General features: G+C 40.5%; 1 protein-coding gene across 1 annotated transcript in view; it reads left to right on the forward strand.

Annotated features, from left to right (window-relative positions):
- WIF1 (WNT inhibitory factor 1) overlaps positions 1-13,552 on the forward strand; it is an 89,991-nt gene extending 76,439 nt beyond the window's left edge. The window contains exons 6-10 of the mRNA XM_006022484.1: positions 1,200-1,295; positions 2,604-2,699; positions 7,630-7,725; positions 8,325-8,420; positions 12,724-13,552. Coding sequence (XP_006022546.1) covers positions 1,200-1,295; positions 2,604-2,699; positions 7,630-7,725; positions 8,325-8,420; positions 12,724-12,845 — 506 coding nt within the window. The 3' untranslated portion in view covers positions 12,846-13,552. The remainder of the gene's footprint in view (positions 1-1,199; positions 1,296-2,603; positions 2,700-7,629; positions 7,726-8,324; positions 8,421-12,723) is intronic.
- Positions 13,553-14,541: the final 989 nt, after the last annotated feature.

Here is a 14,541-nt window from a genome sequence, read left to right on the forward strand (position 1 = left end):
TTCCCAGCCCTGGCCCCAATGGGTGCAGTGCCGGTACCTGCTGCCTTTCCGGGGCTGGGAGACAGCTGGGGCTGGGCCCGGGGCTGGGGTGGGAGGGCAGCAGCTGTTTGTAGCCTCCCAGCTGCAGCCAGCCCCAGCTCTAGGTAGCTGCTGATAGCCACGGAGCCCGGGCCGCTAACATCCCAGAACCTGAGCCAGCTACAAACATCTGCTGCCTCTCTGCCCCAGCCCCGACCCCAGCTGCCTCCCAGCCCCAGACCTGGCCCCCCCGAGGCAGCACATATCAGCAGTGCTCCCTGCTGTGCTGCCTTCATCGCTTCTGCAAAGCAGCATTGGAACCCGGCACGGCAGGGGACATCAGGGGGCACAGAAAGCTGCCTGCTCCCAGCTCCCCACTGCCCTGCCACACTTTCCCTGCAGGCAGGGGCGCCGGCTGCACTGTGCCATGCCGTGCTGGGTTCCAACGCTGCTTTGCAGAAGTGGTGAGGGCAGCACAGCGGGGAGCATTGCCAGTATGTGCTACCTTCCTGGAGCCCGGAGCCGGGTCTGGAGCTGGGAGGCAACCAGGGCCAGGGTCGAGAGGCAGCAGATGTTTGCAGCTGGCCAAGGTTCTGGGTAGCTGCTAGGAGCCACAGAGGCTAGGGCAGGTGCGGGGGCAGGGGCACAAGCAGAACGTCCTGCCATGTACCCCCTGCCCTCGTTTTGTTTTTCTGGCATGCTGGCACTCCAGCATCTTCCAAAATAGGCATTGTGGGGGGTTTCGGCACTCCGGCCAAAAAACATTGCCTACCCCTGGCCTAGACTTTGAGCGATGGACCTAATTCACAGACACAAGTGACTGAGTGTTTGGCCGGTTCTTCACCAAAACAACTGAAGAATTTACATGAGTCCAAAGAGTCAGTTTGTAGCTTCCAGTTTGGGAGTCATTTGAATAAGGAACAATTTTTGGTCTAAATATTTACAATTTAAGATTAAAACATCAGTCATTTTTCAGATTTCTTGCATTCTTCAAACTTCAGCCCTCCTAATATACTAATAGGCATAGTTTACTAGAACACATCTGGTATTATATTGTAGCACACTTGTTATGGTCACCAGAAGGTTGTTTTGTTGTGAACGTTCAATTATAATACACAACCTTATAATCATCTTTAGTCAGTTTCCCCGCAATTTGTTCTCATTCACTCTCTCCAAATTAGCTCTATGTGCACCCCGCTGCATGAATGGTGGACTCTGTGTTACACCCGGTTTGTGCATCTGCCCACCTGGATTCTATGGCATCAACTGTGATAAAGGTAACTGTAGAATTGAAAGCTGTAAGTCACCTATTTAAAACTGCCTATTGCTACCGTTCTGTGCTGTGCTCAACTGTCCCTCATGTAATTTTCTTCTCAGTGGTGGGTAGAGGGTGTTGGAGTGTTAGGCAAATAATCAGCTTAAAATCATAATCTTAAAGATTGTTTAATACCTTCTGTAAAGAAACTTGAGAACTTTACCTGAGCCTGGAAGCTTTAATAGGACAGCAAGGGAGAGATAAGGGTACACAGGCATAATACTTATAGAAAAATCATTCATATTCCTAGGAAAGTTGGTTACAAAAGGTAAGAGAAGGCAAATGCAATAGCACTGTGTTTAACTATTTGTACCTATGCTATACACTTGGAAGCAGTTATACTGTAATCTTGACAGTATGTCACAGATTGCAGAGAGCATGATTATGTCTCCCTACATATCATTTATGGCAGTGATTCTCACTTGGGGTGCCACAGCACACTGTGGTAAGCTCCTTCTAAAGGTGCTGTGCAATATTAACACTGTTAGGTATGCAAACACCTACATATTATTTGCAAGATAAACTGAGAGATTTCAAATAGGAATACATATTATCAAAAGTATTCTGACCTGTTGTGGTTTGTCTAATGCTTTGCAACAGAAGAATTGCTTTATTATTTTTTCATAGTCAAGAAATGAGTGAAAGCTGAGAGCTCTCATTTTGAATGCCTTGAGTCTAAAGGAGTTGAGAACCGCTGATTTATGGTGTCTAACTCTTGTTGTTATATAGAAGGTCACACTTGTTTTATGTTTCCACAAATTATAGGACAAGAAGTAAAGGGCTTAAATTGCAATAAGGGAAATGTAGAAAGTTGTTCCTACTATCTAATGTAAATATGAAGGTTGTTAAGCACGAAGCACATTGTCTGGAAGTTGTGGAATCTCTATCACTGGAAGTACAGTCCTGGGTTTTTTGCGAGTACGTGGTTTTATATGTAGACCACAAAGAAATACTCCAGATATTCTGACTGGCATCAAACTGTTAGATTCATGTGAACCCCAGATGCTCAAGCACAAGCTTGATCTAATTTGGAGTATGCAATGAAATGGGTTGGAGAGTAACTGTGTGTGTGCATGTGTCTATCAGCCATTACAGGTCTGTTAGTGCATTTTACCATTCCCTTATAACCTACATGGAAATATATTAATACAGCTATTTAAACATTACTTTACATAATTTTTAGCCAGGCAATGCAAGGTGGTAGAGGTAAAGGTCAAAATAATTCACATCCAAAATTAATTTTAATTTTATTTTGCTTTATTTCCTTTAGCTAACTGCACAACAACCTGTTTCAATGGAGGGACCTGTTTCTATCTAGGAAAATGCATTTGTCCTTCTGGATTTGAGGGAGACCATTGTGAAATTAGTGAGTCTCCACATTACATTGTTTCACGTAACTTAAACAAAGGGTGTTCTATTTACAGTGCCTGAAAGATCAAGTGACACATGTCTGTGCTAGCTTACAGCTGAGGTTATCAAGTAGCAGGCTGGGGCCCTCAGAGGTCAATTCAGAATTGTGGGCAGGTTCTTCCCCATTGTTTCTAACTGATGAGTTTTTAATCATTGTTTGGTCATTAAGGTACATTCTTGATTTTTTTTTCATTTTCTTCTTTTTCTAAGTACTATATGGGCACAGCAGTAGCCTGCGCACTCATGCACCACTGTCTGGTCATACCAGTATAGCAAGTCTACATGGAGTGGATATTTTCAAAATACATAGCAATTCATACCTACACACGTGAGACTGGAACTGAGGCCATAAATTCTGAAAGGGATATATGGAGATATCCATTACTGTTGGAGGAGTTCAAGCAAAAAGGGCAGAGGACTGTTTAGGCTAAGATCTTCAGCTTGCAGTATTAAGTTGCATTTATGTGGCACGTTGAACATTCTTGTGCTCAACATCAAAAGGCTTACTATTTTCAGCAGCTTAGCATCAAAACCATTCAGAATATTTTAGTCCACAGTCAATCAAACTGTTCTACATAAAGCTGGGGATGGAGGCGTGGCCAGCGCTGCACAAAACTGGGAGGTCAGCTGTCAGGCATTTGATCTCTCTAAAAAAGGCTCTCTCACAACTCTGTTGAATTAATTTAGTCGTCCCCATTCCTAGAAAGAGTGCCAGTGTTTTGGTTTGGAAAATGTACACACGCATTATACTTTTTGCGCTGTATGTCCACTAACACATTTCAGTGCTGAATATCCCTCTTCTTACTCATGTAAGCAAGCTCAGCAGTTTCAATGGGACTATCCATACGAGCAAGGTGAGGGGTTTGGTTTTGTATATGTATGATTTTTTTCTTAGCTTGCCTCACATCCATATAGACATGCACGTCATGAAATAAATGCACCTCTTGGTACATGAAATTTAACCCCCCAAATCCCAGACGACACAGCCAAATAAAGTGCAACAGGCAGTTCAACAAACACTTATCAGAAGATAAGTGAATAACTACGCAAATAACAAAAAGGATCAACATGTGGCACAATATATCAATTCTCGACCATATTGATAGGCAGGCACAGTCTGGACAACATTTTGTACTGTTTTATGCTTTACAGATTGCTAGTTCTGAAACAGCTGCAAAATCAGCAACAGCAGCAAGGTTGTATTGTTGTTATGTAAATAAATACGTGTTCTTCCAGCACAGTGATGGTACAAGTATCTGTTCCTTACAAGCTAATTATTTTTTAAAAAATTCAGACTTAGTCTAAGGTTTAACTCCAAGGATTTTCATGGTATTTGCACCTGTTGCCATCAAGTCTGAATCCAACACTGATAATCTAATTTCTTCCCTCATTCCAGACAAATCACATAAGAAGTTCCATAATGTCCAATGAAAATGGTCAGTTTGACCCAGAGCTTGAGGAATTTGTACCTTTGTCAGCAGCTTTTTTTTTTTAAATTATAAAATCATATAGTAGAAAACATAAAAGGCTATTTCACTTAATCAGCCACTAACAGGGTATAAGAATCTTTGCATTTCTAAAACCTCCAACTATTGAAAGCCAAATCTCTGATCTGATATCCTAAAATGATTCATCCTTGTAAAAACACAGCATTCAGTTACCTAGTAATGGGTACACTCACAGTTCAATCAGTCTAAAATGCAACTGTCTTAAACAGGACACCCCTGAGTCATGCCTCCTTTTTTGTTTTAAAATTGTATCTTGCCACATGTTCATTCCTCAGGCTGGGACCATATTCACATTTTTTCCTTAACCTTTTGCTGTTCTGCCAGTAATGCATTTTTGCCAGGGGTAGCAGCAGCTCTAATACACCCTGACCTCTGGGCCAGTACAGACATTACATTTTTACTGGTGTAAGCGATCATAAACTGGTCTATACCCATAACAGAACAGAAGTTCAGCGCACACAGACTGGTTTAAAAATGGCAGAACCCAGTTTAAGATTTGCCCTCCCCTCAACTGGCCAGAGGGCGGTGCTCCATTCGCTACCGATCTAAACTATGCTGCTTACAGAAGACCACATAACTTAGATTGAGATTCTGCCTCGGGCTTTTTGAATGTCTGTTCAACTGGCCAGAGGGCGGTGCTCCATTCGCTACCGATCTAAACTATGCTGCTTACAGAAGACCACATAACTTAGATTGAGATTCTGCCTCGGGCTTTTTGAATGTCTGTACCTAGCCCTGGATTTTAACCAGTGTGTCAGCTAATTTGATTCAGGGCTTATGTAGTCTTCTCCTTCAAAGACTTTGGCATACGTGTTTATTCACATGAGTAAACATGAAGGCTAGGTACAGACATTCAAAAAGCTTGAGGAAGTATCTAAGTTATGCAGTTTTCTGTAAGCATCTTAGTTTAGATTAGCAGTGAAAAGACACGCATTTGCCCGGGGGGGGGGGGGACCAGGTTACATCCTTCTTACATTTTTAAACCAGCCTATATGTGCCGAACTTCTGTTCTGTTACAGGTATAGACCAGTTTCCAATCACTTACACCAGTAAAAGTGTAATGTCTGTACCTGGCTGAAGTGACTTAAAATAAAATCCAAGCAGTAAATCAATTCCAGGAAAAAAGGACCAAAATATATTAGGACTTAAGCTGGGAATACATGGAATGCTGCCCATCTGCCTGAACCGTACCAGCAGGAGCAGTGGGAGACTAAGGAAAAAATGCTAGTCAAGGCTTATAAACATCAGAAGAAAAAAAACCCTCATTCTGTTTTCTTAGATCCAGAGCCAGCTACATTCAGTCATGGAGGTCTTGGAATAAGCAGGGGGAGAAAAGCTTTGCAATAGGCAGAAAGCCATCTTTAGAGAATTGCAAAGATATTTTTTTTATATATTGTTTAAAGATTTTGAGTGCTCCTCTAATAGCCAAGTAACTCTCTAAGACTCCTGGGAAATTTACTAACCTTAATTCACAATACTAACAAGCAGTTGCTAAGCCTTCCAGGTTTCTTCTTACTGTAGTTATATTTTGCCTCTAATTAGCGTTTCAGTTTGAGCCTGGAGTATAGTATTTTTTTATTATTATTTCCTCTCCATCTTTCACCAATTGTTCTGTCACTTTTTCCATTTCCCTCTCTTAGATTCTGTTCCACCAACAGATCTGTGGATAGCATTTAGCTTTTGCTCTGTTCCATAAAAATATTTTAGCCCACAGTTAATCGAACAGGGCTGGGGCCAAATGCATTCTTGGTGTAACCTTAGTACATTCTAAAAGATCACAACATTTTTCTTACATTCTCCACATTTCAAACTGAAAATGAGGATAGATAGCCTCCAGATTTCCTGAGCAATTTACCCTTCAGCCAGTAGTTGCTTTAAGTGAAAATGTTTGTAAATCAGAATGACTAAAAGTGTTAATTTTCCCTGCACTTCTGCAGAGAAACTTTACTGATGTGGCAACTTTCGTCAGCAGGACTGTTTATAGACTAGTAATGAAGTTTGGTTCTGGGCTGCTACAATCTATATATTAGAGAAAAATGTTCCATTTGTATTTGACAACATACACATGCATCTCAGTAGTTTGGGGTTTTGACAGCTGGGGAGGGGGTTTTAGCATCTAGAGGGTCACTTTGTAATGATTAAATTAGCCCTTTAACTGGGTATTATTGCTACAGTAAATCAGCAGAGAAATAGTTAACAGGGTTGATATTTTATGTGTAAGTGTAGCACACAGAGTAACTCCCAAAAAATGAAATGAGGCAGTTCACCGTTCTCTGTTCCTGTTTCAGGCTGTCTGCAAACTCTGCCAAATATTAATACTAGAATGGACAGGAAACTATTTTATCATCCCAAACAAACGTTTGAAAAATCCCATTTTACCCCAGGACCTTTCAAGCTTTCATTGATAAAATGTGAGAATAAGAAACCAAAAACTTCTGGGGTGCAGCACTCACTTGGGATACAGATGACCTGAGTCAAATCCCCAATATGGAGCATGCATGTGAATCTGACTCTCCCCCAAAGTGGGCATGTGCCCCAGCTACTGGGTATTCATCCAGGCTATATGCATATTCCCACAAGAAGCTTTGCTTTATGCAATTTACTGTTTTCCAAAAAGAAAAAAAAAACTGTTTCATTGAAAAATTCTCAACCAGCTCTTAAATTAACATTGATTATATTCTGGTCTCCTTTCCAAGCTTTTCTTCACTACTGTGAGACCGAGAAACTTTTTTAAAGTGAAAATTGAGTTTGTGGAGCAGTGTGGAATGCATCTTGTAGCAAATTCTACAAAACCATGGTATCCCTGGGCTCAGGTTGTAGCATGACAGTTCAGACAGCTTGTTTCTGTCCCACACTGAACATTTGTTCGGTTTTTGAGGAGCTCTGTTGTTTAAAATATCCCTCATATCCTTCTTTTTTTTCCAAGTATACCTGGGTGAGAGGGCTGGGTGCTGCTCAGATGCCTGCAGTCCATATCAATACTCCCTGTTATTAACTGCAGAAAGCTGGTCTCTCTCCTAGGCAGGTATGGGGAAGGGGACAGTTCTGAGAGATGGCAGACTGTATTTCCACAATCCCAGTGGTATAAGTGCACCCAAAACCTGTATAGAAATGCAGCCCTTGGCCATGCTCATTTCTGGCCTCAGTTTCATGCTACCTACGTGCTCACATGAATCTTTGAAAAAGCAGAGCTTATCTGTGCCTAGAAGATTTCACCTCCACCAAATCCATACTGTGCAAAAAAGATTCTGGATCAACATGGTCCACCAAGTTTTTCACAAACAATGTTTAAAACAGTGACCTTCCTCTCTCCCTCTGTAATTATTTTTGAACAAAAATGGAATATTAAGTTAATTGTTTTCACACTTCCTATTCTAGGCAAATGTCATCAGCCATGTCGAAATGGAGGCAAATGTACTGGTAAAAATAAATGCAAGTGCTCCAAAGGTTACCAAGGAGATCTTTGTTCCAAGCGTAAGTTCTCAACCCACTCCATCAATCCTTATAAGTTCAATAAGATAGCAACACAGTATATAGTTTAGTAATATCAGCATGTTGCATGCTGCCAGGTTTGTTCAAGTTAATTTACTTCCTGGACATGCTTCATACATTACAGGTAAAGGAGCAGTGCAACAAAAACTTATTTTTAAAACCTTTCAATATTATGAGCTTCTTTAAAGCAATAACACATCAGTATAATATCATCAAGAATGTGGTACAAGATAATTAAACTTCAGGACCTTGTAATATTACAATCTTACTGGAAATCTGCCTTTTATGAACGTAACTAATCTCTTCTTGCTTATTCTGGTATAAATCCATTGATTTCAAGCATTTCACTCCTGATTTGCACTAGAATGAGAGAGAGCTGGATCAGGTCTTTTAGTTCAGTATTAGTACAAATCATTTTCAGAACTCTGTACACAGTCAATTTACAATTACAGATTCACAGCTAAAGCTTTGGCCTATGCCAAAACTAGCATATTCAAAAGACTAACTGGAAAAGAATTGGGTAACTGTCTCTGAATGGAATATCAAGAAAGTGATAAATGTATGCTCCCCCTTGATTGCAGCGGTCTGTGAACCTGGCTGTGGATTGTATGGAACCTGTGTTGAACCTAATAAATGCCAGTGCAAAGAAGGCTGGCATGGAAGGCACTGCAACAAGAGTAAGTGAGAATACATACTTGGCTTTCTCACAAGTTTTCAGCTGTGAGTAAATGACTAGTTCAAAACCACAGGATAATCGCTAATGAAAACAGTCCCTTCAGCTAATATGCCTTTCATTAAAAAAAAAGGCACAAGAATAATTTATTATCCCAAATGTCTTCAGCACATGCTGTATTAATCTGCATAATAATAACAACAATGAATAAAACAGAAATCTACTCCATTTACATTAATCTCCTATTAGGAATTCTAAAAATGGATACTAGCACAATTTCTGAATGACCTGGCTTATATTCTGCCCATAAGGTAGAATTGCTTCAGAGCCCTCCAAGGTTCCCATTGACTTCAATGGACTTTGGATCAGGAAATTAGAATATTGGAGATATATTTACAAAAAACAACCTATATGGGTTTCTAGAGATGATTGACAGTTTGGAAAAAGAAAGGAAATTTTGAAATGGCAGAAATATTTTGAAGAGCATTTATGTAAAATTCCACCCTGCCCAAGTGTCAACAGCTGTAAAGTATGTCAAATATTTTAAAAATATTTGGTGAGTGAAATAATTTATTTTTTGACCATTTCTACAGGATTCAAAAATATGTTGTCTTAAAACAACATCAAATTTCTTTAAATGAATATTTTAATTGTATCCTGCTTTCTGAGCCATGTGATGCCTAATGTTGATTTTTAAAAGGGTTTAGGTATTGACTGGAGAGTCTGTTCAATTGTGGGCCATTTGTATGTTGTTGCAAGCCACTCTGAGCCTTTCTGGATAGGGCAGGATATAAATCTAAATAATTAATAAATAAATAAATAAGATCAGGTTAGACAGACACTTGACTGCAGTGGTTTAGTCAGATCCTGCCTTGAGCATGGGGATGGAGTAAATGAACATATGAGGTCCCTTCCAGCCCCACTTTCTTATGAGCCTGTGTGTAGACACATGCTGATTTGATGGTGTTAAACTAGTGGTGAATTTTTACTTGAATTCTCCAAAATTTGTCATTAATAATGAACAATTATAAAAACAAGATATATATATATGGCTGCATGCATCCAAGTGATAAATTCAAAGTCAGCTTTACATATTAGCAAACATTAATAACAAATTATTAAGAGAGATTTCTGACATGGGTGGATCTAGAATTTTGAAAAGGGGGAGACAGATGGTAGGGTGCATCACTGCATATAACACAACACATTTTTTTTTTTAGGTAAAAAGAAACTAGAACGGGGGTCAGCAACCCCCAGCACATGTGCCAGAGTGCGACTTAAGAAGCCATTTTACTTCGTAAATGCCACAGCCAGCCCAGGCTCTTGGCAAGCCCCTACCACTGGCCACAGAGCCTGGGCTGCTCACAATAGGCAGTGGAGAAGCTGCAAGCAGTTGCTTCAGGGTCTGTGGCGCCTTGGCTCAGCACGGTGCCGGCAGCGGGTGCACATGTACCTTGGGGCTCATGGTGGGGAAAGGACCAGGGATGCACTGCCACAATAAGGATCGGGCCCATCATGGCTTCCCCCCCATTCACCCCTGGCATGCCAACATCTTACAAGTCGAGATTTCGGGAGGTTTTGGCACTCTGCCCAAAAATGTCACTGACCCCTGAACTAGAAACTTTGCTAATATATTAGGGGCCTATGGCGATATTATTCAGTTTATGATTGAAGCAAAAGCAAATGTAAGTTATTGAAATGTGCATTAATTTGCTATATCATACATTTGCTATTATGTATTAAACCCCCCAGCAAACTAGTCACACAAATAATCAATCAAAGAGGCTGTTTCTTTAGTCCTATTGTCATTAGAATTATGTGTACATCTCTTTCAGATTCATAAAACACAATCAAGCCTCCTTGAGCATCTTAACAGTGCAGCCAGTGCTTCACTGAAAGTTATTTCCTCATCTCAATTAATGTTTAGCTAGAGTTAAAAACAGTCTGCAGGACTGTGAAATAGGAGCTACGTTACCAGTAGGGCTGTGTGAAGCTTCGGTTGCTGATTCGATTCAGAGGAGATTTGCCCCGATTTGGCAGCTGAATCTCCAAATCCGAATTGAATCAGGAGACCCGTTAATCTCTCTGAATCTAATTGGAAGCCTCTTATTCAACTCAGAGAGATTCGACAATTCAGCCATAGACACAGCTTTATATGTTTTTCTATGTACCTCGAGGTACCAGGCGCAGCTCATGAATGCTGAGATGGTAGGGCAGATGAAGCATCCCACGGGAGCGTAGCAGGGTCCCGTGTGCCTGGCAGTGGACCTAGAAGTGGATTAGAAGTACTTCCGGTACACTTCCAGGTCTGCTGCAGAGTGTGCAGGGGACTCCCCTGCCCCCCAGCTTGGCAACTGGTGCCTCCTGAGTCTTGGGGGGCACCCAAGGTTCCCCCATGGCCAATTGCCAAGCCGGGGAGATGCCGGGGGGGGGGGGAGAAGTCCCCCGCGTGCTCAGCAGCAGACCTGGAAGTGGACTGGAAGTACATCTAGTCCACTTCCGGATCTGCCGCTGAGCACTCAGGGGACTGCCCTGTGCTCCCATGGGACGCTCCATCTGCCCCACCATCTCAGCATTCACGAGCCGTGCCCGGTACCTTGAGGTATGTAGAAAAAACATATAAAGCTGTGTCTGTGGCTGAATCGCTGATTCTCTGAATCAGAATCAAATCTTCAGATTTAGCCGAATTGGGACAGTGATGTGAATCAGCAAATCTAATTACTGTCCCCCAAATCGGGCCAAATCCAAATGCAAATCGGATACTGCCCACTTTGCACACCCCTAATTACCAGTAACAGCAAACAGACAGCAGAAATGAGAAGAAAGAATAGCTCCATTAGTGGAGCATTAGTTGACACCACTGATTCATTACCCATACATCATGTTAAAATGTATAAAAATAACTATGGATGTTTTTTATAAAAGCACTAAAATAGTCTAACAGGAATAGGTTATACTGTAAAACTAAGATTCTGGAATCTGTTCTGTAGTTGGCTAGTATATTTGTTTGCCTATATAGTCTCCTGTTAAAAAATGGCATAAGTCCATTAGTAAATGTACTAGATGCCTTATAGGCTTAAAAAAATGTGTATGGAAATCCATACCAGGTTTGATGCCATCTTTCAGAAACACATCCGTAAAGTTCAACCAGCAGCTAGCAAGTGAACTTTTTTTTTAGTGTGAATAAATATACATGCTGCTGCCCCAAAAGAAGCAATTAACCGTGCAAGTAAAATAAACTCCATAGTATGAAAGCTCTACCACCAGGATGCTGTACTTGAACACTAGTGTTAGCTCCAAGGCTTTGAAACCAACATTAATGAACGTGTCGATTTAAAGAATGGACATTGTCCTGCAGTTTCTATGGAGGCAAAACTCTCATTGCATGGAGAGTTTTGCCAGCATAGAAACAACAAAAAAGGGCCCAGTATTAAGGGCCCAAGTAGAACTAAACTGGAGTGGAGGACACTTTGTACTGGTCTGCATTTCACCTTCTACAAATAAAACCAAATCTCTCCCAGTCCAGAAAAGGGGCTCACATTTAATCTCAAAGAAAGGCAAGCTATCATTACTTATTGGTGATATCAGTGGCCTTGAAAAGTTATAAAAATACAAAGTTAAAATAAAAAACGCGGAAAAGGAACATGTTTGGTTTGAGGGAATGGCTTCTTAATAAAGCAGTCTCCTGAAGGAAAATTTGTAAAATAGAACACTAACTTAAGATTCGGATTTTCGAAGTCTTTTCCCCATTTGTAATCACATTTGTAAATAAAACAAGAAAGAGTTGCAACATTAATACTTTTAATTCTAATTTTGTTTTCAACAACAAAGCTGCTGTGTCAGACAGGACTTATTTATTCTCTAGGTGTTTGTTGTTGCTATTCTATTTCTTGGTATTATAAACAAAAAAATACTTACATTATTAACACTGACTCTCCACAGGTTGAAACTTATGGCCAATAACTGAACCAATAATTTGGCTTAAAGCTGGTCTCTAATGGCGGTATATTACTCTCCATCCATCAAACATGAGTGAGACATGTGTGAAACCAGTTCTGTATTCTAGTCTTAAGTATGGAAATAGTGCAGTGATCATGGGATAAGGTCACCCTGCTCTAAAAGCCACAGAGTGCATCTTTTCATGATTAACTTCTGTCTCCTGGCACCTCATTCTTTCATGTGGGGACTTGTGGGATGTGCATTAAAACCCTTATGTTCAAATGGGGAAAACGGTTTCCATTTGAAATATTAACAATGTACCAGCAGCCAGCTTTTGTAGTTTTCACTTGAACTGGATAATTTTTCAGGGTATGGAGCCAGCATTATGACTGCCCTGAGGCCAACAGGCATGAAGCAGAGACAGCACACACCTTCACCTAAAAAGGCTGAAGAGAGGCTTGTTCCACCCGAATCCAATTATATCTGGTGAACTCAGACATCTGAAACGTTTTATGTTACACAAAGTTCATAGCCTTCATTAACCTTTCATGTGTTGAATGTTAAAATGCTGTTCATTACAGTTAAGATTACTGGCCTGAATTTTATTAGCTTCATTATAAACCACTGAGCTGATATTTACTATTCCTTTTAAGTTTTATAAATACGTCTTTAGCACGATTATATAGGCTTCTTGTTTCAGTGCTTTGGATGGTGTTTGTACTATATTTCAGTTACGTTTTAAACTTGTCTTCTTAATTATGTAGCTGCAAATATTTCCCAAATTTAAACAGCATCCCAGCAGAGAACTGTATAGATGCTAACCTGCATCAGTCCAGTGACTACAGAGGTAGTTAACCTAAGCATAAGTCAGGGTTATTTTTACTATTGTGCATTTAGACATTTTTATCTTAAAAAAGAATATAAAAAAAATCTTAATTTAAAAAGAATGCATAACTCATTTCAATAATATTTTTGGTCTTTACAATTTTGCAGAGTGCTCTGTATTAAAAATACATTACAGTACTGCCATTCAAACAATATAATATATTGTAAACAAAGTAGATCTATAATGTATGGACTTTTTTGCATTGGCTTGAAGCAACATAATATATTGTAAACACAACAGCTCTTTTGTAATAAACCTTTTATACTGATTGTTACTGATAAAATAAAGATGCTGCTTTAGTTTTTCGAGTACTGATGGTTGTGGTATATTATAATTTCACCAGGAATGTGCTGCATCAATGTCCTCCTTAGACCATTAGGATCCCTTCTAAATGGCAAGGAAGGGTTGGCATGATCCTCCTGCTTCCCTCTCCTTGGCGAGTCATTCTCAAAAGATCATCCAACCTAACCCTGGGGCTTAGAATAAGACTTCCAAAGTTTTTGGAAGGAGGTGGTAGAGACAAAGGCAAGTAATTCTGCAAAAATTGACTGGATCTCTCAACAGGATCTCAACCTTTTTCCATTGCTATGGAACAGAATTATATTCTAGAGAGACTATCAATATACTCCATAGATCCTTTTCAGGAACTAAATATAAACAGGTCTTAAAAATTGAACTTAAGACTAGTATTCTTGGCATATGTTTTCCTCCTAGTTTCAACATTATGGGGAAGTGTTTGTGTTCCAAACAGACAACAAATTAACAGATACCTTTTTTTTCATCTCTCCTTTTGCATTACACCCACCTAGTTATACAGGTCAGTCCTGTAAGTCAGTGCTGTTACCAAATCTGCCCATTACTTTGGGGTGTGCTCATTTATTAGGGATAGTTTCTAGGGTCTTGGTGATTCTGTCAATGTGCTGTTTGTGTTACTATACGGAGCTGTATTTCTCCCTTCTGCAAGCCCTCACCCCCAGTGGATCTCTCTTGCAGGACTCAATCTCAATGGGACTGGGTTCCTTCAGTCACCAAATCAGTCATACACACAGACACACATAAATTAACGTGACACGCCTGACCTGGCCGGGCTGATCAGCATGGACAGGCTGACACCCTCATATGCCAAGAATCAGTTCATAAGAGCAACAATAAAATGCAGTCAGACACAAGCACACAGGTAAACAGAATCCCTCTGAATCCGGCTGGGTGTCCAGCTGACACCCTCATGGGCCAGCATTCAGTTCATAAGGGCACGTCTGAGTCAAACTGGGTCAATCAGCCTGTACAAGCTGATCCCCTT

This window comes from Alligator sinensis, unplaced genomic scaffold (genome assembly GCF_000455745.1).
Source record: "Alligator sinensis unplaced genomic scaffold, ASM45574v1 scaffold65_1, whole genome shotgun sequence".
Lineage (NCBI taxonomy): Eukaryota > Metazoa > Chordata > Crocodylia > Alligatoridae > Alligator > Alligator sinensis.